This window comes from Mus pahari, chromosome 6 (assembly GCF_900095145.1).
Source record: "Mus pahari chromosome 6, PAHARI_EIJ_v1.1, whole genome shotgun sequence".
Classification (NCBI taxonomy): domain Eukaryota; kingdom Metazoa; phylum Chordata; class Mammalia; order Rodentia; family Muridae; genus Mus; species Mus pahari.
In genome coordinates this window covers 84,531,264-84,556,654 of record NC_034595.1, presented here as the reverse complement: position 1 = coordinate 84,556,654, position 25,391 = coordinate 84,531,264, and the positions used below count along the sequence as shown (strand labels likewise).

The 25,391-nt window shown below is 50.4% G+C and overlaps 2 protein-coding genes across 2 annotated transcripts; both read right to left on the bottom strand.

The window, feature by feature from the left end:
• Window positions 1–2,981: 2,981 nt before the first annotated feature.
• On the bottom strand, window positions 2,982–9,675 carry Gpn2 (GPN-loop GTPase 2). Its single transcript, XM_021200639.2, has 5 exons — window positions 9,165–9,675; window positions 8,263–8,419; window positions 5,847–6,007; window positions 4,606–4,736; window positions 2,982–3,381 (listed from the first exon to the last, which is right to left on the bottom strand). The coding sequence occupies exons 1-5, from the start codon at window positions 9,573–9,575 to the stop codon at window positions 3,309–3,311; spliced, it is 933 nt and encodes a 310-aa protein (XP_021056298.1). The 5' UTR covers window positions 9,576–9,675; the 3' UTR covers window positions 2,982–3,308.
• Window positions 9,676–9,788: 113 nt separating this feature from the next.
• On the bottom strand, window positions 9,789–18,607 carry Gpatch3 (G-patch domain containing 3). Its single transcript, XM_021200794.1, has 7 exons — window positions 18,171–18,607; window positions 15,658–16,079; window positions 13,996–14,173; window positions 13,266–13,325; window positions 11,323–11,444; window positions 10,951–11,078; window positions 9,789–10,434 (listed from the first exon to the last, which is right to left on the bottom strand). Exons 1-7 carry the CDS (start codon window positions 18,598–18,600, stop codon window positions 10,218–10,220), a joined length of 1,557 nt encoding a protein of 518 aa, XP_021056453.1. The 5' UTR covers window positions 18,601–18,607; the 3' UTR covers window positions 9,789–10,217.
• Between the last annotated feature and the right edge of the window lie 6,784 nt (window positions 18,608–25,391).

Sequence of the window (25,391 nt, the reverse complement as noted above, 5' to 3'; positions counted from 1 at the left end):
TCTTTCTTTCTTTCTTTCTTTCTTTCTTTCTTTCTTTCTTTCTTTTTGGTTTTTTGAGACAGGGTTTCTCTATGTTGCTCTGGCTGCCTTAGAACTCTCTCTGTAGACCATGCTGGCCACCGATCTACCTGCCTCTGCCTCTGCCTCCCTAAAGGTTGGTTATAGATGGCAGCCATACTGGAAAGTGGGCATTCCTGCATAGGGACATTTCACTCCACATGAGCCAGACCAGAAACCTAGACATCTCTCCCTTTCTGGTTTTTTGTATTGAGACTGGGTCTCACTATGGGGCCCTGGCTTGCTTGGAACTCTGAGACCTACGAGACTGCGCCACAGTCTCTTCCTTTCTGTATTGAATGTTTTTCTCATCATCACAGGTTTTTGTTTGTTTGTTTGTTTTTTGTTTTTTAGAGACAGGGTTTCTCTGTGTAGCCCTGGCTGTTCCTGTCACCATGCCCGGCTCATCACCACAGTTAAGTACACAGACAAGGATGTCCTTTTTCTATCAGAAATTACACACGTTTGTATGTTTATTTGAGACAGATCTGATGTAGCCCAGCCCAGCCTAGAACTTGCTATGTAGCAAAAGCTGGCCCCCACCTCCAGTGTCTGGGATTACAGATGGGCACCACTGAGCCTGGTTGTGAACCATATTCACCAAAGGAAAAAAATGCTTGCTGCCAACCAGGGTCTCAAAATAAGCCGTAGCCCTGCTCCCCACCTCCACTCTGTGGCCGCAGTGAATGCACACTGAGGTGCCAGGCTGAGCTGTGACGCTGTAAGTGATGCAGTCAGTCCCTGCATGTGGTTTGCTCTGGTGAGTCTGATGGGCAAGCATCAAAACCCATGGCCACAGCTACTGATGCTATTCAAACCTTGAAGCCGCCCTCCTCCCCAGACGAGGCATTTCTCAGCAGCCTGGGTGGTGAATTCCTGGGCTCTGGGCCCCACAGTTGACTCACAACCCCAGGCTGTGGCTCCTGCTCTCAGTTTCCCTGGACTGCTCGGTGGGTGCTCTTCCCCACTGTGCAGGACATTAATAAGGGTGAGGCACTTTGAACTCCTCAGATGAAAGAGGCTGGGGAAACAGCACCCCATTATTATCCCTCCGAAGCCAGGCGTGGGAGCGAAGCCGGCTGCCCCCCTCCTGCTCTCAGCTATGGCTGCCCACACTGGGAAGCAAACACGATTCACTTCAGAACAGACTTTCCGCAGCTGCGTTCTCCCACTGTTTGCAGCACAGAAAACCACCACCGATTCAACTCGATCGGTACTTGTAACCACATACAGATGCCTCAGTGTTCCCTCTTGATTGACCACAGCTCCCACAGGATGGTGGCTGGAACTTTTTATCAGTATGTACACCAAAGAGAGGCCACTCCAGAGTCAGCTGGCAAAGTGAGCCCCGAGGGAACCAGTCTCCTGACCTTCCCTAGCTTGTCTCTGGATCGCTGTAAGAGACGTATGAGGATTCTGTGTTTGCAGGCTCTGTGTAAAATGCCAAGCCCCGCACACAAAGTAGCTGCATGCAATTGGTCTATAAAGTCAGAAAAAAGCCTTCTGGCACCAGCGCCCCTTGGCCATCAGGCCCTTCCTGTCAGGATCTATGAGCAAAACTAAGTCTACAGTGCCACCTACTGGCTGGAAATTCAAATTACAGAGCCTCCCCCCCAAGCGGCACAAACAGCAAAGAGAAACATTACTGTTCCCAGACAACTGTCCTAGTATACCCTAAATATTTTTCCTTAAATAACTCACTTTGCCCAGATCTTTAGATAAGGGCTTCATACAGCCCAGGCTTGTCTGAAACTCACTATATAGCTAAGGGTGGCCTTCAACTCCCAATCCTACTGCCCCCACGTCCTGTGTCGGGCTTAGAGGCATTCAACCACACACAGAATTAAGATCACTTCTTAATTCTGAAGGGATCTTTTGCCTCTCTTTGGGAGTGCTGGGGGTTGACCCCAGCACCTTGTGTGTGCTAGCTTCACTGAGCTATGCCTCCAGCCTAAGTTATGCTAATTTTTCAAACCTTGACTAGTATTTGACAAAAGCAGAATAAAACCATGAGCCGGGCAGTGGTGGCGCACGCCTTTAATCCCAGCACTTGGGAGGCAGAGACAGGTGGATTTCTGAGTTCGAGGCCAGCCTGGTCTACAGAGTGAGTTCCAGGACAGCCAAGGCTACACAGAGAAACCCTGTATCAAAACCAAAACAAGGGCTGGTGAGATGGCTCAGTGGGTAAGAGCACCCGACTGCTCTTCCGAAGGTCCGGAGTTCAAATCCCAGCAACCACATGGTGGCTCACAACCATCCGTAACAAGATCTGATGCCCTCTTCTGGAGTGTCTGAAGACAGCTACAGTGTACTTACATATAATAAATATATAAATATTAAAAAAAAAAAAAAAACATAACGAAAAACCCAAACCAAAACGAAAGTGCTGGAGAGATGGCTCAGAGGTTAAGAGCACTGACTGCTCTTCTAGAGGTCTTGAGTTCAATTCCCAGCAACCACATAGTGGCTCACAACCATCTGTAATGGGATCTGATGCCCTCTTCTGGTGAGTCTGAAGACAGCTACAGCGTACTCATATACATAAAATAAATAAAATCTTTTTTAAAAAGCACTAAGTAAGGTTTGCGTGAGTTGCCTGCCGATGCTTGAGCTTAAAGCTCGCTGTTAGCACTGAAGAACTAAATCCCATGATGATGAGAGTCCAGTGCACAGCTGTAATCTGCCTAGCCCAGGCTGTGAGCCCAGGCTGCGAGAAACACTGACCTGAAGAAACAAGGGCGGCAGGAAAGGGCACCTGTCACCAAGTCCCTGACCCGAGTTCAACCTTAGATCTCAGGAAAGAACCAGCTCCAAGTTACTCTCTGACCCCCATACACAGGCCCACCCATCCTCACACACGCACACACGTGCACACACACATAAACACACACACACACACACACACACTCACACACACACTAAAGAAACATTAATTAAAAACAAAGAAATAGACTATTTGGAGGGACAAAGACACTTCTTTGTTCTCCAAATCCCTGGGTCCAGAGGGTTGAAGAAAGGTTTAAGGTCACAAAAGACAGAGAATAATCTATTATAGCATGCCCATCCATTGCAGGCCAAGCAGAGCCAGTCCTCTGGGCTCCGAGCTTGTCGGCACCACACAGGGTGCTATGTATGGCTTCTTCTCTGTGAGTCCTTTGCAGGATGAGGTTTCCTCCCAGCCTCTGCTCTGGCTGGATGTGGTTTTTGGGTGCATCCCCGCTGAGCTGTCCCCGGCTTTCCAGGCCCATGTGTCACAGCTGCATGGTTTCCTGCTCTGTGGTCTGCTCCGAGGGTGCCAAGTACTTCTCCTGGATGCCCAAAGTGCTGAGCGGAGGTGCGTTAAGGCTTAGACATGGCAGAAGATGGGGGACTGGCCTGGGCAGGAAGACCGTCACCCACCCACATCTCTTCTGCCCCAGTCCCCAGGTGGGTGTGAGCCGCCCACTGCAGCCCTCCCTTGGGGCTCCAGTTTCTTCCCCACACTGTCTATACCAAAGGCCAGGGGGCACTGGCCCTCCAGCTGGTGTGGCAGCTGCTCAAGAGCCAGACCAGGGCGTCCAAATCCTGTCCCTGTCACTCCCTTTTTCTCTTCTGCAAGGTCACATGAGACCTGTGACAGTAGAGTAGATAGAGTCCCCCCCCCCCCACCTAGCACCCAGGTACTCAGACACTTGTCCTCAAGGGCCTGACACAGACATCTAAATTCCCATCTCCAGCAACCTTGGCAAATGCTATCTCTAAGACAATCGACCTGAAGGACAAGCTTCCCTTCCTGCCTCTCCAACACTGTCTGACCCAAGGAACACACAAATTGGTCAAACCCAACCCCAGAGGTCCAGCTGCTCTGGTTGTCCAGTGGTGCCCTCTGCCAGCTTGTCCCTTCTATAGGTAGACCTGTGTCCTCTCCACTCCATGATCACTCTGTCACTAACTGTTCTAACAACCTCTTCCATATTTTTCAACCAATACCCCTTTCTCTATTCTCCTCTGTCATTTTTTGAGACAGGCTCTTACTTTGTAGCCCAGGCTAGCCTCAAGCTTTTGGTGATCTTCCTGCCTGTTTCCCAACTGCTGGTTTACAGGCACAAAACCTCATGTCTGGCTCCTTTTCACTCTCCCACTACACACCTTATCTAGCAAGACGCTTATGAACTCTGCTGCTCCGAATTATACCCACCAAGTGCATTTTCCACTCTTACAGGGTAGTTCCTAAAATGTGCAGTGGTCTCAGAAAACCAGGGAGGAAAATCAAGATTGAGACTAGCCTGCACTACACAGGCCGAGGCAGGCCAGCTAGGGGTAGAGACACCCTGTCTCAAAACACCAAACTAAATAAATCCTTTCCCTATGTGCTAATGGCAGAGGGCATGGGTTCTATCCTGGGCTACACCCCAGCGGTCCACTGCCAGCCACGCCCCCTTCCCCTCCCTCCAGCACCAAGGCAAAACCAGCCCCTTGCACTTCTCCCACAGCCCAACGACATTTCCTTTCCAGGCTTCTGTGTCTGGGGCCCTTCCATTCGTCCTTTCCTGTGGTCCTTAAGGATACGAGGAGAAGTGAAAATCAGCTCCCACTGCAGCAGACATCATGGCTTCCAGGCTTCGCTGCTCTTGAACCCCAAAACAGTAGCCATTGGCTTTATCCACGGCCTGTAAGACTCGCTGGACGCTGTCCTTGTCCTGAGCAGAGAAGAGAACTCAGTGAGTGAGTCAGAGCTGAGACCATAGCTAACTGGCCTCCTCTAACTCCTAGGACAGTTCCGCACGTACACGCACCTTCCTTGGCCCAGGACAGCTCTCCATTCCCCAGGGGCCTGGCTAGGCGGACGACAACTGCCCAGAGTAGACTGGAAGGTCAGTTCCTCCGTGCAGGTGTAGCCCTGCCTAGGGCCTTTTCCTGTGGGAGCCTCCCTACCACCCTAGAAAACTGTCTCACTCTTCTCTTCCTGGGCCAAGCAGCCTTTAAGGTCAGAAGTCAGCGAAGGTCAGCATCCCTTAGATGCCTGCACAGAACGACGTCACTTGTCACGGTCTCCTCATGCACATACAAGAGTGAGAACAGTCCATAGATCTCAATGAAACATACAGACCAGCATACTGCGCTCGGCCTCAGCACAGCGCTGGCAGGGAAGGCCCGGCAGCGAGGGCTGCACACACACTCGGGTCACACCGCAGGAGCCAAGTGTGGTGTCAGCAGGGTTCTCAGCCTTCCTAACACTTCAGCCTTTAATCTAGTTCCTCAGGCTGTGCTGATCCCCAGCCATAAAATTAGTTTGTTGTTACCTCATAACTGTAATGTCACTACTGTTATGAACCATAATGTAAAAAAAAGAAAAAAAAATCTGAAATGGAGGGTGGGCATCTGCTATGCCTCCAAGTTGAGAACCACTGAGTTAGATGGGAAGCTGGCTCAGGTCTCCACTGCAGGAAGGACTCTATGACCACAGTGTCTCCTGGGTCACCTCTGCTTTAGAGGATGAGAGACAAGGAGGCCGCAGGACACTCTGCAAACTCAACACAGCCACTCAGCTAAACGGACCCCTTGGTTGTGGGTCACCTGTTGGTGACTCTCTGGACTCACTCACGCTCACTCACACATGGGAGGAAACACAAGCAGAGGCCTGGTGGCTCCTAATCAGCAGGACTCAAGTGTGCTCTGAGCTTTTTACCGGAATCACTGCTCCTGGGCCTGAAAGCAAGCCAAGGACAGAGCCAGGCCATCAAATCTCTCTATGTCCTTGGCATGTCAGGGCTGCAGGCACAGGGAAGACATCTCTTACTGTCCACTACCTGGATGTTCAGAGGGATGAAGGAGACCAAGCTGTAGTCTTCCACGAGCTGCACTAGCTTCTCATTGAGCTGTCGGTAGTGACTGAAGAAAGGGTCCGACGCCAGGTGGTCAAGCAGGTAGGAGAGGTCCAGGACCTCAGTGTAGTAGTCCAGGTTGAAGGCTGAGAAGAGACCAGAGTTAGATGCTGCTGACACTAGGCTAAAGACCTCAGGGCTGCAGCGGTGGAGGGCATAGCTCAGCGACAGACATGTTTAGCATTTGCAAGGCCCTGGGTTCTGTTCCTAGCACCCTAAGGGGATTAAAAGTCACAACCAGGGCTGGGGATTTAGCTCAGTGGTAAAGCCCTGGGTTCAGTCCTCAGCTCTTGGGGGTGAGGATGGGGGTCATACCCAGTTGACTTCAACAGAGCAGGCAGTGGACAGCTAGCCTGACTACACGTGGTGCTGCACTACGGCGCTGAGAGAAGAGACAAAGTCCGGGACTGTGTCTTTTTTGTTTCTTTGTCGTTATTTCTCTGAGACTGTTCCACACCTCCACTCTGGCTAGCCTGCCACCATGTGAGCTGCCCAGGCTGGCTCTCACAGCTGCTGTGAGCTGAGGGTAAGGGCACAGCTGCACGCTGACCCCTGACCTTCCATTACTCACATTCACTAAGACAGTGAACCGATGTTACTAAGAAAAGAAATACTGGGCCGGGAGTGGTGGCGCACGCCTTTAATCCCAGCACTCAGGAGGCAGAGGCAGGCGGATTTCTGAGTTCGAGGCCAACCTGGTCTACAAAGTGAGTTCCAGGACAGCCAGGGCTACACAAAGAAACCCTGTCTCGAAAAACCAAAAAAGAAAAGAAAAGAAATACTGTATGGTAGTGGTGGCTCACAACTTTAATTCCAGCGCCTGGGAGGCAGAGGCAGGCAGAGCTCTTAAATTTGAAGCCAGCTGGGTCTACAAAGCAAGTTTCAGGGAAGTCAGGGCTACACAGAGAAACCCCGTCTCAAAACAAAAAAGAAAACCCGATGGCACAGGCTGGTAATTCAGGTATACGAGCAGCCAAGTCGGCAGGGTTGGAAGTTCAAGGCTAGCCTGGACTACACAGTAAATTTAAAGTCAGTCTAGGCAATTTTGTGAGACCCTAATTAAAATGAGTGTCCGAGACTGCCCATGCACACAGACACCTGGAGCCAATCTTGAGGCCAATCTCTGGGGCCCACACAAGGGAAAGAGAAAATTGACCCACACACGCACATGTCTGCCCCATAAAGGAATAGATTTAATTTAAATGGGCAGCCTGAGAGATTAAGGGTGCTTGCTACTCTTCAGAGGACCTGACTTCAGTCCCCAGTATCTCCATGGGTGGCTTACAACTTCAGCTTCAGGAGACCGACCAGCTTCCTCTTTTGGTCTCACATTAACAAGCTGGCTTTAAACCCAATCCTCCTGCCTTCCCCTCCCAAGTGCTGGGATGAGAGACGCACCCCCACACCTTTGGAACTATTGTTCCAAAGCAGTTGTCCACAGCTTGTAAACCCATCACCTTGCCTTGTACACAGAAACAGCCAGTCAATGGTTGTCCACACCAGTGTCAAAAAGTGTCCTGAAGCTTGGTCAGAGCCCACGGCCTGAGCACACACACTGGAAGGACTTAGGAAACGCTGGTCAAACTGAACCACTGTTCAGTCCAGCAGCAAGGCCTCCTGGGTAAGGCACCTTCCCTTCCTGGGCCAGTTCCTTAGAGCAGGCTTTTGTTCCATGCATAGTTTCCTAAGAAACAGGAAGAGCACCCTGACAGCCACTGGGCTCCGCGGTCAGCTGCTCCCGACGTGGCTGGCATCCTTCATGTCCTCACCAGGCAAGGCCACTTCCATGCCATTTCCCAGCCTCCCTCCCCGCGCACCTGCTAGACATCAGCTTCCTTCCCTCCATTCCTTTATGACTTCCGAGATGAACGAGCCCATGCTACTAGCACAGCAGAGAAAACTATGCTGGCCACTGGGACACGACACTACCCAACTCCCCTTGCCATGTGAGTACGCAGGGGTAAGGTGGCCACCTACTAGTCAGACCCTGCATCTACCCATGCAGGTCTTAAGACTTCCCACCCTCTAGAACACAAGGAATAAATGTCCGTTGTCTTAGGCACCGAGTTGATGGTAGTTTCATTACAACAGCCCAAACTAGGACAGCACTTTGCCTCTACAGTACACCCAAATGTCAGGGTGCCATGGCCCAGAGCAGCAAGCGTGCTGTGATCCGCTTCCTCCAGCCACTGTGCTACCACCTGTTTTAAATCCTTTAAAGCCCCATCTGTAGCTCCCATCTCTAGATCAACTGTAGCATCGGGCACAGCGCACAAAACAGATGGCCACAAGTCAGGAAGGCACTGAGGTAGCTCCCTCAGCGCCGCAGGCAGTCTCTTACCCAGCTTCCCATAGTGTTCAATAAGGTCCATCTTGGAGAGGATGTTGACATGGGGCAATTCCACGTGCAGCATGGTGGCCAGGGAGGTACACAGGACGGAGATGAACTTGGCCGGGTCTGTACAGTAGTGAGAATCCACAAGGTGGACAGCAGTCAGCTGTAAGCAGAAGATACAGGGTGAGGGGAAGACTGACCTGGCGAGGCAGGAGGCTTCTGGACCCACGTCTCCCTTGCAAGACTGGCAGCCCACAGCTGCAGTGTACCCTTCCTCGGTACTGTTCTACTTCCTTGCCCATGTGCGTGCTTCAGACAGGGCTTTATGGCCCGGAACTCTTTCTCTCTCCACCCGCCATGTGCTGGGGTTCTAGGCCTGAGACATTTCCCCTGCCTCTTGTACTTAATTTTAATAACATCATGTCCTTTAATAACATCATGTCCTCCTCCAAGAAGATAGGGGACAATTTTTCCATGTTATCCTTCCTACTCTTCTGGGGACCAAACCCAGGGACTGTGGCCTCTGCTTGTTAGACAAGTTCTCTACCACTGAGCTAATCTCCAACACCTCTCCCAAGGTCTCTTGCACAGAGTCCCTGTAGTGGACAAAGGGTTTAAATCACACGGCGCCTACCTCTCTACTCTTTTATTACACTTCTGAACACCAACTAACCAATCACTAAGCCGATTTCTGTGTTTTTTAAAAAGCCCCAATTGGGAACTGACACATTCATTTTAGAGATGACAAAACAGTGTGAAAGGACTTTCCAGGACCATGAAATGAGTTGGGGGCAGAGCTAAAATTCTACCTCGGAGGCTTTAGTTCTGCTGCAAACTTAACTCAGCTGCTAGCTCGCAGTGTAACGTGGGGGCGTGGCACCTATCCGCCTCCCCGACCCGAGACACACCCTGAGGTCCCACTGGGCCATCTGGGAGAAGATGCTGCGTAGGGCGGTGTGGTGCGTGCAGAGCTCCACCTGGCCGGGGCAGTCGAAGAGAAAGTAGTGGCCTCGCAGGGGCTCCAGCTTGGCGCGCAGCCAGTCCAGGTTGGCTTCCAGGTACTCCATGCAGTAGAGCAGGCCACCGTTGGGCCCCAGGCGCAGCGCGTCCATCACGTCGCCCAGCCCCACCAGCTCGCCCACGTCCACCGCACACTCGTAAGGCAGTCCGTCGTTAGCGGGGTCCAGGTTCACCACCGCCACGCGCCGCCCCAGAGCGCGCAGGAACTCGCTCATGCCCAGGCAGTATGTGGTCTTCCCCGAGCCCGGGGGCCCGATCACAGCCTGTCCGAAGGCCGTAGACGGGGCGGCCCCCGCCATGGGTGGAGCGGGCAGCCCACGGGCGCCTCCCCAAGGAAACCCAAGCAGAAAAAACCGAACAAACTACCCGGCAAGGAAGGGAAAAGCTCCGACTTCCGGATTCCGCCGGAACTTGTCTGGAGAGGAAGTCCCGCCCACACGGCCACGGCATAGGCTGTGGTCACGCAACCTCACACCTCGGGTTTCCCCAGGCTTCACTAAGGCAGATCTCCATGCCGGGTAAACTGGTTTATTCTCGCACCGATCCGTCCCTAGGCAGAGGGTAGAGGTGGTAAGGGACCGCGACCCTCTCTGGATCAGTTCTCTGGTCCCCTTTCCCAGCTTCACGGAGCTCTTCAGACAACCCCTAAACCCGACTTGACGGTGCCACAGGCAGTCCAGATCTTCAACGTTCTGGGCAAACCCAAACAAGCACTAGGGCCTGGAGACCAAGGAAGGCCTTTAGGCACAAACACCCCAGGAGACGGAGGGGCTTTTGGTGGTCATCTTTGAGGTAGAGAAACTGGGCCTGCTCAGGGCTGCCCGTGCTGCACAGTCAGTCAGCTACTCCCGGGCTCTGGGCTGCTTCAGAGGTCCCCAGGGCACGATCCGGGCAGAGGGCTAAGTCCCAGCCGCTGAGTGATCCTGACCGAGGACATCGGCTCACTCAGGCTCTGAAGGTCTGTCCAAGGCACAGCTAGAACCCTTCACAAAAGTCACATCCGTTCGAAACTTCATGCTGGTGGGTGGCTGGCGCCGGAGCAAGGTCTCCCCCTGGTCTTGGGGCAGAGGCTCATCATAGATTGTGGAAATGAGCCCCAAGCCAGTTCCACGGGGCCTCTTCAGCTGCCCAAATGGCTGTAACTTCTCTCCATGGTATCTGGATAAAACAGGGTTCTTGGTGAGAGAAGGCTGCTCTCTTCAAACCCCAGTAACGAGGTTAGAAAGAGACAGGAAGTAATTACTACACATCTGGTTTGTCCTATCAGAAAGACCAGTCTCATATGGATAGCGCTTGAACCCAGGGCAAGGAAACACTCACTCCTGAGCCATACCTCTAGCCCCAAAGACAAAGCTGTGTCTCCGAATTCTGCTCTCCAGCCTCTGGAGAGCTGTGTCAACTATCGGGAACCTGGGAATTTTCATTTCCTCAACAGACTCCCTTATGAAGCCCAAACTCAGACTTGAGGAAATGACTTCCCTAAGGGCCCCGCGATCCCTTTAAATTGTAGGATTGGATTTAAAATGAAAATAAGGACGGTGTCACCTATTTCTACATCTGCTGTGAAGCTGTTCATTTTGGGGTGCCCATACCCACCCCAACAGCAATGGCGAGAGGCAAGCAGACAGCAGCACAGTTAGATGATGCCCCAGGGAGCCCCTCAGGTGTACTCACCCCAAGCCGCGCTTGCACCTAGGGTGCTGGCCATCTCCATCCAGGGCCTCAGGCACCCCGGAGCACCTGCTCCCCAGGCCCTGGCCTTCAGCCCAGCCCTGGCGCTCCATCACCTTCCGGCCGATGCCCTGCAAAGGAAGCAGCGAAGTCCAGAGAAGTGGACAGGGGGTGCAGGCTCCATCACTTGGGAGATGGAGCAGGAGATCTGAGTTCAAGGTCAGGCTGGGCTACATATGAGGCCCTGCCTCAAAGGATATAAGGGATGTAAGGAGAAGAGGGATTGGGGGGAAGGGAAGGAAAGAGAGAGGGGGCATGTTCCTTAGAGCAGGAGAAATGGAGGAAGAGGGAATGACATTGTGGTTAACCACTTACCTTGGTGTGGCGCTCAAAGGTGCCGACTTGGCAACCTAGCACAGAGCCATCTTCCTGACCCTCACGGAGTCTCCGTTCCAGGCGCATTTGGACAGAGTCACGGGCGTCCTTGTCCCCACCATCTGCAGGAACATTTTGTAAAAATGTCCCATTTTGTAAACGGGTCCCTGTCCCCGGGAGGATGAGGTTCTAGAGTCCCCTCACAAGATCTCTGACTCATGTGCATAATGTCCTGTAAACTATTTTACGAGCTTGGGAGCTCAACAGGAACAGGAATTACAGCTCTCTTCTTCCAGATGAGGCAGGAAAGTCAAAGAATGACATAGATGAAACCAGAAGCCAGCTTACTGGGAACAGAGAGATGGCCCAGCAGTCAGTGTACTGATTCCTTACAGGACCTGGGTTCATTTCCCAGCATGCATGTGGCAGCTCACAAATGTCTGTAACTCCTGTTCCAGGGAATCTGATGTCCTGTTCTGCACTTTAAGGGCACCAGGCACGTGGCATACTTACATTCAGGCAAAACACACATTCGTCTAAGACAAAAATAATCAGTCTCAGCTGGGCACGGTGGTGGCGCACACCTTTAATCCCAGCACTTGAGAAGGAGAAAAAGGTGAATTTCTGAGTTCAAGCCAGCCTGGTCTACAGAGTGAGTTCCAGGACAGTCAGAGCTACATAGCAAGACCGGACTCAAACAAACAAACAAACAAACAAAAAACATTAAAAAAAAATCCTTATCTAAGAAAGGGCAAAGAACCATGGCACACATCTTTAACCCCAGCATTTGGGAGGCAGCAGGAGGACAGTGGATGTCTGACTTCGAGGCCAGTCTGCTCTACTCTTCCAGGTTCTTGGAAGCCAGGGCTACACGGTGTCTTAAACACCAAAACCAAATAGAAAACAAAAATAAAACAAAATTCCAGGTTGTTTCTCACTTCAGAATTATGAGTCGACCGAAAGCCAAGCTGCTGCTGCTTTTTTGTTTGGTTGGTTTTTCTGTTTTTTTTTTCCGAGACGGTTTCTCTGTGTAGCTCTGGCTGTCCTGGACTCACTTTGTAGACCAGGCTGGCCTCACATGGTGGCTCATAACCATCCGTAACAAGATCTGCTCCCTCTTCTGGAGTGTCTGAAGATAGCCACAGTGTACTTACATATAATAAAAAAATCTTTAAAAAAAAGGGGGAGCTTCTTGGCCCCTCCTCGCTCTAAAAAAAAAAAAAGAAAAAAAAAAAAAAAACCCACCTGCCTCTGCCTCCCGAGTGCTGGGATTAAAGGTGTGAGCCACCACTGCCTGGCTTGTTTCTGTTTTTCGAGACAGGGTTTCTTTGTGTAGCCCTAGATGCCCTGGAACTCACTTTGTAAACCAGGCTGGTCTCACATGCACAAAGATCGGCTTGTCTCTGCCAGGGTTACATGTGTTCACCACCACTGCCTGGCAATAATTCTATTTGAGAGAGATTACTTTAAGTATGCATAAGGATGTGTGTAGGTCTAAGCAAATATTATATCACCGTGTAAGAAAGCATCTGCGGCATATTTTGGTGTCCATGGGGATTCAAGAACCTTTGGGGCTGGTGAGATGGCTCAGTGGGTAAGAGCACCCGACTGCTCTTCCGAAGGTCCGGAGTTCAAATCCCAGCAACCACATGGTGGCTCACAACCACCCATAACAAAATCTGATGCCCTCTTCTGGAGTGTCTGAAGACAGCTACAGTATACTTACATATAATAAATTAAGAAAGAAAGAAAGAAAGAAAGAAAGAAAGAAAGAAAGAAAGAAAGAAAGAAAGAAAGAAAGAACCATCTCCCTTAAGCACACTGAGAAGGAGTGTACAGTGGGTTGCCCCTGGTTCCCCAACTTGGCCTCTGACGAGCAGGTGTGGCTAGCATACAGGACTAGGGTATAAGATCCTCCCGGGACTGCCACCCTCGCTCAGTACCTCTGTCGTAGTAGATGCTCATGTCCACGTCCCAGTCATCAGCTGTCTGCTCATCAAAATCTACAGGGACGAAAGCATCGGAAGGCACGGGTTAGCGACTCAGAGTTCTTTGGTCCTTGGACTAGGATCAGTCCCAGGACCTTGAACAAACTAAAATGCTCTACCACCAAACTCTATGTCCCAACCCAATGACTCCCAGATGTGTTTCAAGCTAAATCTAGAGTTAGACAAATATTCCAGATTCTAATCCACCAATTCCTCATTCCAAAATGGGAAGACCAGTCTGCATTTAGGTAGGAGGGAAGCCATTTCCTAGCTTTTTTAGGTCATGAGGAAATCCATCATGTGGAGCAGAGACCTCCAACCTTGAATTGCCAGCCCCTGCCTGGGCTCCCACCTAACGGTCTGGGTCCACACAGACCCACATGTTAAAGGCTTAGTCCAGTGGGAAGTAACGGGAGCTTTAAGAGATGGAGCTTCATTCATGCCCTCAGAAGGAACTGTGAGACCCAAGTTTCTTCTTCCTTCCTTCTCCTTTGCACCCCAGCCATGAGGTGAACAGGCTTACTGCATCACAGGCTCCAATTATAATGTGTGGCTTCACCACAGGCAGGAGAGCCAGCTGCCATGCCTTCAGACCTCTGAACTGAGCCAACTCTTTTCTCTTCAGGAGTCAATCCATCTCCGGCATTGTCCCAGTAACCACAAGCCGACTGCCTCCTGGTCTTACCTCCTTCCTCCTCCTGCCAGAACTGAGCGTCGGTGTAGAACACGAGGCCAGAGCCACCTTTCTCCCACTTAAGTTCAATCTCCTCCTCGAAGAGCCGCTCTGCTGACCGCTCCTGCCCAGTCACATCCTCGTGAAGAGCTTCGTGTCGCTCCCACTCCTCACCCCGGTCATCATCGTCCTGGGAGGAGGGGACAGGGAGGTGACTTGTATCTGACGTCCTAAAAGGAAGGAGTTTCTGGGCCAAGAAGGGGATGTGGGACCTGGACCTCGCAGGGTACCCCCAGGAGGCAGCATATTTAGACCTTGAAGCCCTGCCCCCCCCCCCGCCCACTCTCACCGTCTGTGCTTTGCCCAGGCATTTCCTCCCGAATCCCTCTGCCTCAGGCTGAGTTCTGCAGCTGGCACAAAGCCCACTCAACACACAGCTCTCTCATCAGTGGTGTTAACCAGTACACCACATTTAAGCCTTTCTCAATCACGTCATGAAAAGAAAGGGACAGACAAGTATTCCCCTGCTGGTCAGGCACTTCCTATCATTGGGCTCCTGGAATCGCCCCAGTGACCCCACGAGGTAAGTGCCAATACTCCCATTTTACAGGAGGGAGCCTAGGTTCAGATGTAAGGTCATTTGCCCACAATGCTATGCCAAGGGCAGCAGAACCAGCAGGCAAAGCCAGGGCATCACCCCACACAGCTTTTCTGCGCCTTCTTGTTTCAACAAGCAGGTTCTTTAAGGGCAGGGAATGGGTAGGAGAAGAGCCTTAGAATTCAGTACTGATCCTTGCTACAGTGCGCTTAACTGCGCTTGAGGAATGACAGCATGACTCTTGGCTTGACTCCTTGGGTTCCCATCCTGGTTAAACCCTACGATGCCAGAGGAACCAAGGCAGCAGAGCTGGGAAGGAGGTAAGGTCAGGTATCAGGTGACATCAGAAGGGAGTGCTCAAAAGCCCAATCAATAAACGACAAAAGGCTTCACCCCAGATCCCATCCCACTTGGTTCATGGATGAAGGAGAGGAAAACTAAAGGTCTGTTTTGGTGACAAGGCTAAGACTAGAGGCTGATGCTCGGTGCACTGACTCGAGGGACCAGAGACCCAATGAAAGCAGATGTTGGAGAAGCCTCAAGAAGGAAGCGGGCTCCCATCCTGAAGCTACTCCTGCTTCCTCACCCGCTCTTGGGTAAATTCTTGTACATCTCTCGCTGCGTTCTTTCCATCTCTGAAAAGGAGCCTTTGTATGGAAGGCGATACATTTGGCAATCTTTTGATAAAAACTCTGGACATCTCCCCTCAAGAAGGCATAAAAATGCACACGTAAAAGGAATTTTACAGTCACTGTTGGAGAGCTTCTACTCTGTGGAAGAGCCTCAGTCATACCCCTGACAGAAGAACCCTAGCCTGTCTTTTTCTTTTTTTACATCAGAATCTCATGTAATCCAGGCTGGATTTGAACTCTCTATGCAGCTGAATATGACCTTGAACTTCTGAGCCTCTTGCCTCCACTTCCCCTAGGGTTAGGATTACAGATGTGTACCACTCTGCCAGGTTTACGCAGTCTGGGATTCAAACTCAGGGCTTCGTGCTCGCTGGGTAAGCGTTCCACCCAATGAGCTCCAAACCCAGCCCTGGCCCGGCCTCTGTAAAGTGCTACACTACTCACATCTTCTGAACCAGACTCCTCCTCCTCCTGCTGCCCTTCATCCTCGGGCTCATCAGAGGAGCCAGCTGCTGGATCTTCCAAACATGTCCCCTGGGGGATCTCCTCCCCTTCGGCTGTGTACACGTGCTCTTCTTGCTCTACAGTCTCCGAGTCCTCATACAGAAAGGGCACGTTGCCATAGCGCCGGGAGGAGCCGGTCTTGGGGAACTGGAGCTGTAGCTGGGTAATGATTCGAGGTGGTAGACGGCAGGAGCGGATCAACTCTAAAAAGACCCGCAGGGGGGTGCCCACATTGCCGTTGGGCATCAGCACTGGTGGATTCAGCTCCGGGAGCTGGTTCAGGTCGGCCAGGGTAAAAGCTTCATTCTCTGCTCTTCGACTCTGTAGCTCCTTCCGGGTCTTAAAGGGGAAGGACCCCAGATCTTAGGAAGGAGGAAAAGACTGGATGTTAAAGCCCTAAATGATCTTTAGCGATATTCCAGCCAGAAGCAAATCACAGTTTAAAATCTGTTTCCTATCAGACACAGTGGTATCTATGAGGTTAGCACATTCAAGAAAGTAAGGCAGGTGGATCCTGAATTAGAGGCCAGTTAGGCTAAAACATAAGACTTATTTCTTTAAAAATAAAAGACTTGGGGGCTGGAGAGATGGCTTAGTGGTTAAGAGCACTGGCTACTCTTTTAAAGGTCCTGAGTTCAATTCCCAATAACCACATGGTGGCTCACAACCATCTGTAATGGAATCTGATGCCCTCTTCTGGTGTGTCTGAAGACAGCGACAGTGTGCTCACATACATAAAATAAATAAATCAAGGGGCTGGTGAGATGGCTCAGTAATTAAGAGCACCCGACTGCTCTTCCGAAGGTCCAGAGTTCAAATCCCAGCAACCACATGGTGGCTCACAACCATCTGTAATGGAATCTGATGCCCTCTTCTGGTGTGTCTGAAGACAGCGACAGTGTGCTCACATACATAAAATAAATAAATCAAGGGGCTGGTGAGATGGCTCAGTAATTAAGAGCACCCGACTGCTCTTCCGAAGGTCCAGAGTTCAAATCCCAGCAACCACATGGTGGCTCACAACCATCTGTAACAAGATCTGACACCCTCTTCTGGAGTGTCTGAAGACAGCTACAGTGTACTTAAATATAATAAATAAATAAATCTAAAAAAAAAAAAAAATAAATAAATCTTTAAAAAAAAAATAAATAAATCCAAAAAAAAGAAAGAAAAGAAAATAAAATGATGGGCGCCAGGCATGGTGGCGCACGCCTTTAATCCCAGCACTCGGGAGGCAGAGGCAGGTGGATCTCTTGAGTTCGAGGCCAACCTGGTCTACAAAGTGAGTTCCAGGACAGCCAGGGCTATACAGAGAAACCCTGTCTCAAACCCCCTCCTCCCCCCCAAAAAGAAAGAAAATGATGGGCTGATCAGATATGGTGGCATACACTTATAATCCCAGCATGGGAAGCACAGGCAGGAGTCCAAGGTTATTTCTTTTGTTTATTCACTTTTGAGTCAGACCCTGTTTGGTCTGAAACTAGACATGTAAACCAGGCTGGCCTTGAACACAGAAATTTGATTGCCTCTCCTGGGATTAAAGGGGTTCACTAGCACACCTGGTTCAAGGTCATTGGAACTTTCATAGTTTGAGGCCAGCATAGATTACATGAGAGAGAGACAAGAGAGGCAGCTCATGCAGTTTTGTCTTGATAAGACATTGCTCCTAAAGACTCAGCTTAAACCGTAACCTGAGACAGGGTCAGAGGTAGATAGTCTTGGCTGGCCTGGAACTCACTTTGTAGCCCAAGCCAGGCTAGAACTACAGAGATCCACCTGCCTCTACTTCCCAGGTACTAGGACTAAAGGCATATACCACCATTATTGTTAATGACTTTAGAATAAACTGTTTCAAAATAATGTATTTATACCTCTCCACTTGGCCTTTTAAAACACCCAGCTTCCTTTTCCCCGATGGGCACACTTGTGCCTCGCCCCTCTCTGCTGCCTCCTTCGGCCTACTGTAAGCTCCCAGCTCTTTCCTCTGCAGAGCCTGTCTTCCAGTCACTAGGTTAGATTAGAAGAAACCAAGTTTCCTTTGTGTATTTCAAGATAAGGTTCCTCTGTGTAGCCCTGGCTGTCCTGGAATTCGCTCAGAGATCGTCCTGCCTCTGCCGCCTGAGTGCTGGGATCAAAGGCGCGCCGGGCTCTAAAAGGAAATTTATCACCGTACAAAATCACCCTCCTCAGAAAGAAAGGATAAATTTGAAAGTTATCTATACGACCCCCCCCACACACACACACAAAGAAACTTATCTACATAGATCCCAGTTCTTTTGTTTGTTTTGCCTTTTAAGTCCTTGAGTAAAATTAACATGCAGATTGGGCTGAAAACGTGTAGCTTTGTCCAGAACTAACTTAAGCTCCTAAACAGTGGTCACCATCTCTACCACCCAGGCAACGCGCCTCTTTCCCAAGGGCCGTACGTCCGGTCCATTCTCTCCCCCTCTTACCTGAAGCCTCTGTGGGAAGCCTAAGCCTGCGGATGAGACAGCGACCGGGAAGCCAGGTCCCCTGAGAGTCCAGCCACCGGCGACCCGAGTACATGCGGAGCAGCCGCTGGGCCTGCGCCGCTCCCCTCACCGAGACGACGCAGCAGCAGGTGCGGGTCTGGGCCGCCGCCGAGCCCCGGGCGCGGACAGCGCGGGCGTCGGAGGCCGGAGCCTGGCCGAGAAGCGGATCCTCAGCGGCCGCGTCGGGACTCGCCGGCGGAGGGGCCCTCTCGGGCCGGTGCCGGTAGTGGAAGCACAGAAAGCCTCCGCCGCGCTGTTCCCGGAACTGGCTAAAGTAGCTCCGTAACTGAGCCGAGCGTAACACGGCCGGGATCCCGCTCACCACCAGGTAAACCGCCGACTCCCCGGCCGGCTCCCTGGGCGTCGCCATCTTGGCCTGTCACGTGATGGCTGGGCGTCCACTCTCGCGCGAGCACCACGTCTCGGACGCTGGAGTTTGGTGAACCCGGAGTCTGGGACCCTTTGGTAACTGAAGCTTCGTTTTCGTGGCTCTTGGGCCGAATCTGAGTGTCCAGCTCCACGGAAGATGGAAAACTCGTGCGGTGGGCTGGGCTCTAGCTCAGTGATAGCTGGTCCAGCATGTGAGAGGCCCTAAGGAGCAACCAGTGTGGAGCACCGGGATGCTGAGCGGGAGGAGGCGGAAGGCTGATGCAAAACGACTCTACCGTACCAACCCAGCCGCGGGGCGTGGTGCCTCACGCCTTTAATCCCGGCACTTGGGAGGCAGAGGCAGGCAGGTCTGCGTGAGTTCGCAAGACCAGCTTGGGCAGCATTGTGACTGAGACAGGGCTATGTCGAGAGAACCTTTCTCGGGGCGCGGGACGGGGGAGATGAAGAGATGCCCCGGCAATTAAGCGCGTTCGCTGCTCTTACAGAGTACTTGGATTGGATTCCCAGCACCCATGGACGAGGCAATCCGCCCATCCGTAACTCGTTTCATGGGATTGGACACCCTCTTCTGACTTCTAGAGGGACCAGGCACAGACAGGCTGCACTCTCATACACAGGCAAAACTCTCATACACATAAAATTATCTTTAACAAAAAGATTTTTTTAATGTGCAAATACATGCATAGACATAGAAAACTATTCCCAGAGGTCATAGGCTATTAGATGAAAACTGTATTGCCAGTTTCGGACGATCTCTGTACAAGGCGTTGTGTCCCTCACAGTTGTCGTTCTTGTGACTGTGCGCAGTGCTCAGGAAGGCCAGAGGAGGGCGTTGGGGCCTCTAGATCCAGTTTTTAAATTCATAGCAAGTGCAGCTCCGCCCAAAAGTAGGCCCTTCAACTTCCTGTCATGGAGGAGGGACAGGCTCATGAGATCCCACCCCTCTCTAAGAATTTTTATACAGTTGATGGTTGATGGTGGGTGTAGGTGTTCCTGCTCAGATGAAAGGGTATCCTGGAACTCAGAAGCCTAGGAACGAAGGGAAAAGGCCTCCCAGCGGAAGGGAAAAGGCCTCCCAGCGGAAGGGCATCCTGGGGCACGGAAGCCCAGGAATCTTACGGCTCTGAGAGGAAGTCCCCACAGCAGAAGCATTGCAGCTCCAAGGGGAGGGGATCCCCAGCTGTGCTCAGGAGCTCAGGAGCCTCAGCCACAGCCCACATCTTCACTTCTTCTTCTCTTCTGGCTTCTTGTGACAAGAGAGTCACACGAGGCACCAAATCTCATGAAAGAGATGTATTGGAGGGTCCGGGATGTGGAGAGCTGAATCCAGAGATGGCTGCCCTCTGCTCCTGGGCAAGGACAGCAGGGAACTGGACAAAGGGCAGAGCTTATAGGATTGCTTAGGGGGAGGTGCTTTGCAGGGCAGAGATTTCCAGATGTAGGATTAGTGGAATTTTAAGTCCTGAGCTTGGGGCGCTCAGAAATTGGTGGCTTTTCTCACCCCCTTTTCCCTGCATCGGGTCCATGGATTAGAGTGGGAAGTCCTTCCCAGCCGCAGCTGGCTTTGGCTGAGGCCCCACTCTGAGGAGGCTGGAGAAGAGGTGGTGTCACCGTGGACAGCTCCTGCGGTGGTGTTTTCACCAAGGTTGAGGCAGGGAAGAAGGTGTGGCCACCGTGGCCAGCTTCTTGTAACTGCGGTGGGCTGAGGCAGGAAAGGTGTCACCGTGGACAGCTCCTGCTGGAGTGGAAAGGAAATGCTCCACTGTGGACAGCTCCTGTGATGGTTGCAGGGCGAGATGTCGTGGTGCCACCATTTTGACAGGAGCTGCCATTTTTGGCAGCTCCTATGAGGGCATAGGGAGAGAAGGAGGGGCTGGTGGCGGCCACTTTGAAACATTCTATCCTGAGTGGATAGTCCTTATGACTCCCCAAGTATAAACAATGGAGACTGGAGAAATAACTCAGTGGTTTAGAGACAGAGGACACAGATTCAATTCCTAGCACCCACAGGGCCGTTCACAACTATCTGTGACTCCAGTTTCAAGGGATCCAATGCCTTCTTCTGTCCTCTTGAGGGCGCCAGGTATGCACATATAAACTTGCAAGCAAGGGCTGGCGAGATGGCTCAGCGGGTAAGAGCATTGACTGTGCTCCCAGAGGTCCTGAGTTCAATTCCCAGCAACCACATGGTGGCTCACATCTGTAATCGAGTCTAATGCCCTCTTCTGGTATGTCTGAAGAGATACTCACATATATTAAATAAATAAATAAATAACTTGCAAGCAAGGGCTGGCGAGATGGCTCAGTGGATAAGAGCACTGACTGCTCTTCCAAAGGTCCTGGCTCACAGCCACCCATAATGATATCTGACACCCTCTTCTGGTGTGTCTGAAGTCAGCTACAATGTTAATAAATAAATCTTAAAAAAAACAAAAACTTGCAAGCAAAACAATACAAAATAAAAATTAGGAAAAAATTTAGAAAAGTAAACAACTCACAAGTCTCAGTTCCTAAAACATACAAGATTCACAAAGTCCCCTCCTCAAGTGTATATGAGCAATAAGGACTGCTGGAGAGAAGAGACTTTCCAACCTGTCCAGCTGCCTTCAAGTCCAGCAAAGAACTTCAGTGATTCAGCTTTTGTAAGTCATGCTGGGGTGACTTTTCAGTAATGAAGCTGACTGATTTGGGGTCGTCCATGCTCCTATAAATAACTCTAATAAACTCATTGGCTCCTCACATTGGGTGAATTGTTGCTGGTTAGTTTTATGCAGACTTTGGTCTGTCATTGGTTCCCTGGCTAGGATGAGTAGACAATTGTTTTTGTTTCCTTAGAAAAATCGCACTCCTCTCTTTCTCCTGCTTCTCTCCTTTGCCTCTTGAACCCTTGCTCCACCTCTCCCCCCTCCACACACACGTGGTCATGGCCCTCCTCCACTTCTCTACTCTCTCTCTGCCTTTCTCTGCCTCTACTATCCTCTTAATTCCCCTCCCCATGTCCTGAATAAACTCTATTCTATACTAAAAAAAAAACACACACTAAGGGGAGTAAGAGACATTTTCTTTTCTTTCTTTCTTTTCTTTTCTTTCTGTTTTTTTTTTTGTTTGTTTGTTTTGTTTTTCGAGACAGGGTTTCTCTGTGTAGCCCTGGCTGTCCTAGAACACACTTTGTAGACCAGGCTGGCCTTGAACTCAGAAATCCACCTGCCTCTGCCTCCCGAGTGCTGGGATTAAAGGCCTGCGCCACCACGCCCCGGCTCAGTTGACATTCTTACTAGTCCCCGCCCACCAAGCTTTGAATGAGCTTCCATCTCTCCTTCCCCTGAGTCTCAGACCTTGAGCCAGCTCTTGCCTCCTCTTCCTCAAAAGCCCCTGGTGAGAATGGGCTGGATTCAGAGCCAAATAATTCCCATCTCCTTACCCATCAGCCACCATGTTTCCGTTGTTTGCCCCACTTCCTCTCCCCGGGCTTTCCCTGGTCTGTTCTGGTTTTGCCCTTGAGACCTTGGAGATGTTGCCAGGTCAGAGCCCTCCCTCGTAATTGCAGTAGCTCCTCCCCCTTTAATAACCCTTAACACACCCCACCCAGATTTGTTCTTTTCTTTTCTTTTCTTTTTGGTTTTTCGAGACAGGGTCCTGGAACTCACTCTGTAGACCAGGCTGGCCTCAAACTCAGAAATCCACCTGCCTCTGCCTCCCAAGTGCTGGGATTAAAGTCGTGTGCCACGACTGCCCGGCTCTTTTCTTTTTTTAAATTTACCAGCATACACCAGTATCCACGGCTGATGAGTTCACAAGGTTTTGTAAAACATTTGCATTTTGTACAAATAACCTCAGGTTAGGAGGTCAGACACCAGAATTGTTTCATTTATATAAAGTTTGGACTTGCAAACTAAAAGCAAAATTTAGGGATGCATAAATAAATATTCTTTAAATCAGAAAAAAAAAACCCTCAGGTCACTCAAGTGATCTTGGCACCTGGGTGAGAGAGGTAGGACGTCTATTACAAGTTCAAGGTCAGGCTGGGCTACAGAGCATGGACCGGTCTCAAACGGGGTGGGGCTGACAAGGTGAATGGCAGAAAGAAAGCAAAACTCAAAGAAATGATTAACTGAATTTCAGGGTAGTCATTAGCTTTGGGGGCATGAATGAATTGAGAAAGAGCCCTCAAGGCTGTCGGAGGTAATTACCAGTGCCAAGGTAGTGAGGGGCATTATGCTGGTATTTAAAAATATCTAATAGATGCAGTTTATAAAGAGTTTTTAAAATTATTTATTTTTACTTATTTGGTTATTTTCTGTCTTTTGAGACAGGGTTTCTTTCTCTGTGCAGCCCTGGCTGTCCTGGAACTCACTCTGTAGACCAGGCTGGCCTTGAATTCCCTCTGCCTTCCAAGTGCTGGGATTAAAGGCATGTGCCACCACCACCTGGCTTATAAGCAATGTTTGTTTGTTTGTTTTTTGTAAGGCATTTTTAAATTAGTGATAAATGGAGGAGGGCCCCTTGTGGGTGGTGCCATCTCTGGGCTGGTAGTCCTGAGTTCTATAAGAAAACAAGCTGAGCAAGCCAGGGGAAGCAAGCCAGTAAGTAACATCCCTCCATAGCCTCTGCATCAGCTCCTGCTTCCTGACCTGCTTGAGTTCCAGTCCTGACGTCCTTTGGTGATAAACAGCAATGTGGAAGTGTAAGCTGAATAAACCCTTTCCTCCCCAACTTGCTTCTTGGTCATGATGCTTGTACAGGAATAGCAACCCTGACTAAGACAGGGGCTTTGTCTGCATGCTCGTCTAAGCACCAGAAGAGGGTATGGGATCCCAATATAGACATTTATGAGTCTGTGTGTGTGTGTGTGTGTGTGTGTGTGTGTGTGTGTACTGGGAATTGAACTCAGGGACTCTGGAAGAGCGGCCTGTGCTCTTAACCACTAAGCTATCTCTCAAACCCCAGTTTTCTTCTTTTCTTTCTTATGTGTACCATTTGTGTACCACATTTGATTACTTACCTCTGAAAGCCAGAAGAGGCTGTCAGGTCCCCTGCAGCTGGGGTTGCCCTGGCTTTCCTGAGCTTCCACAGGCAGCCGCTGGGCCTCTAGGGAGCAGCTGCTCCCCTCTGTCTCCTCAGCCCCAGCTCTGATTTTGTATCAGTTTATTTTATGCGTATGTTTTGTCTGCCTGTATGTTTGTGCACCATTTGCCTGCCTGGTATTTGTGGAGAGCAGAGGATATGGGATCATGGGCAACTGGACTGGCAGATGGTTTTGAGCTACCATGTGGGGGCTGTGAAGTGAACACTGGAAAACAAATGTTCTTAACCACCCAGCAAACTCTTCAGCCTCACCCCCAACATCATTTCTGGATTTTTTTGTTTGTTTGTTTCTGTTTTTTTCGAGACAGGGTTTCTCTTTATAGCCCTGGCTGTCCTAGAACTCACTCTGTAATCAGGGTGGCCTTGAACTCAGAATCCTGCCTCCCAGTGCTGATATTAAAGGTGAGCATCATGATAACCAACTGAAGAAAATTCTCTTAAGACAAAGTCTTGCTAGTTCCAGGCTGCTAGGAACTCCTAGCAGTCCTCCTGCCTCAGGTTCCTAAATGCTGGGGTTAACAGTTGTATACCATCAGGGCCAACCTAAAAAAAGAAAAAAAAGGAAAAGAAGAACTAAAATGACTGTCCACATAATTGTTGGTGGGGACAGTATCATGTTTGGGTTTTATTTGTTTTCAGTAGCATGTGTGCAAGACTTACATATAGGGACAAACTTGCCATGGCACTCTGCAGGTCAGAGGACAGCTTGGTGGCATTGGTTCTCACCTTCCACCTTTACATGAGTCCCTAGGATTGAACTCAGGTGTCCAGGCAGTAAGCACCTTTCCCACTGAGCCATCTCACCAACCAATCACACACATTTTTTTTTTTTTCGAGACAGGGTTTCTCTGGCTGTCCTGGAACTCACCCTGTAGACCAGGCTGGCCTCAAACTCAGAAATCTGCCTGCCTCTGCCTCCTGAGTGCTGGGATTAAAGGCGTGCGCCACCACCGCCTGACCCAACCACCTGTCTTAATGTCTGGATTTTATTTTTTTTAATTTTATTTTTATTATTTATTTATTTTATGTATGTGAGCACACTGTAGCAGTACAGATGGTTGTGAGCCTTCATGTGGTTGTTGGGAATTGAATTCTTTAGGACCTCTGCTCGCTCCGGTCAACTCTGTTTTCTCAGTCCCTGCTTGCTCCAGCCCAAAGATTTATTTATTATTATACATAAGTACACTGTAGCTGTCTTCAGATGCACCAGAAGAGGGTGTTAGATCTCATTAAGGATGGTTGTGAGCCACCACCATGTGGTTCCTGGCATTTGAACTCAGGACCTTCGGAAGAGCAGTCAGTGCTCTTAGTCGCTGAGCCATCTCAGCCCTAACGTCTAGGTTTTAAGATCTGATAGAAGCGCTGGTGGGATGGTTCAGTGGGTAAGAGCACCCGACCTATAACATCACTGCTAGAGGTAGGCAGGTCCCAGAACCCGGCTGGCCAGCCAGTGTTCTGTTACAGCAAGCTCCAGGTTCAGCAAAAGACCATGTGTTTTAAAGCCAGGTCTACAAAGCTAATTCTAAGCTGGTCAAAGCTACACAAAGAAACTCTGTCTTGAAAAATCAAATTAAAAAAAAAAAAAAAGCTTGGCGGTGGTGGTGCACGCCTTTAATCCCAGCACTTGGGAGGCAGAGGCAGGCGGATTTCTGAGTTTGAGGCCAGCCTGGTCTACAGAGTGAGTTC

What these genes read in the sequence shown, in the direction of transcription:
- Gpatch3 (XM_021200794.1), bottom strand. Translation starts at nt 18,600, where the DNA reads ATGGCGACGCCCAGGGAGCCGGCCGGGGAGTCGGCGGTTTACCTGGTG. An exon ending in CTGGCAGGAGGAGGAAGGAG is followed by an intron (nt 13,326 to 13,995) that starts GTAAGACCAGGA and finishes TCGTCCCTGTAG; the next exon opens with ATTTTGATGAGCAGACAGCT. An exon ending in AGGTGCAAGCGCGGCTTGGG is followed by an intron (nt 10,435 to 10,950) that starts GTGAGTACACCT and finishes TGTTTTATCCAG; the next exon opens with ATACCATGGAGAGAAGTTAC.
- Gpn2 (XM_021200639.2), bottom strand. Translation starts at nt 9,575, where the DNA reads ATGGCGGGGGCCGCCCCGTCTACGGCCTTCGGACAGGCTGTGATCGGG. An exon ending in TGAACACTATGGGAAGCTGG is followed by an intron (nt 6,008 to 8,262) that starts GTAAGAGACTGC and finishes GTCTCTTCTCAG; the next exon opens with CCTTCAACCTGGACTACTAC. An exon ending in GCTGATTTTCACTTCTCCTC is followed by an intron (nt 3,382 to 4,605) that starts GTATCCTTAAGG and finishes ACCTCCGCTCAG; the next exon opens with CACTTTGGGCATCCAGGAGA.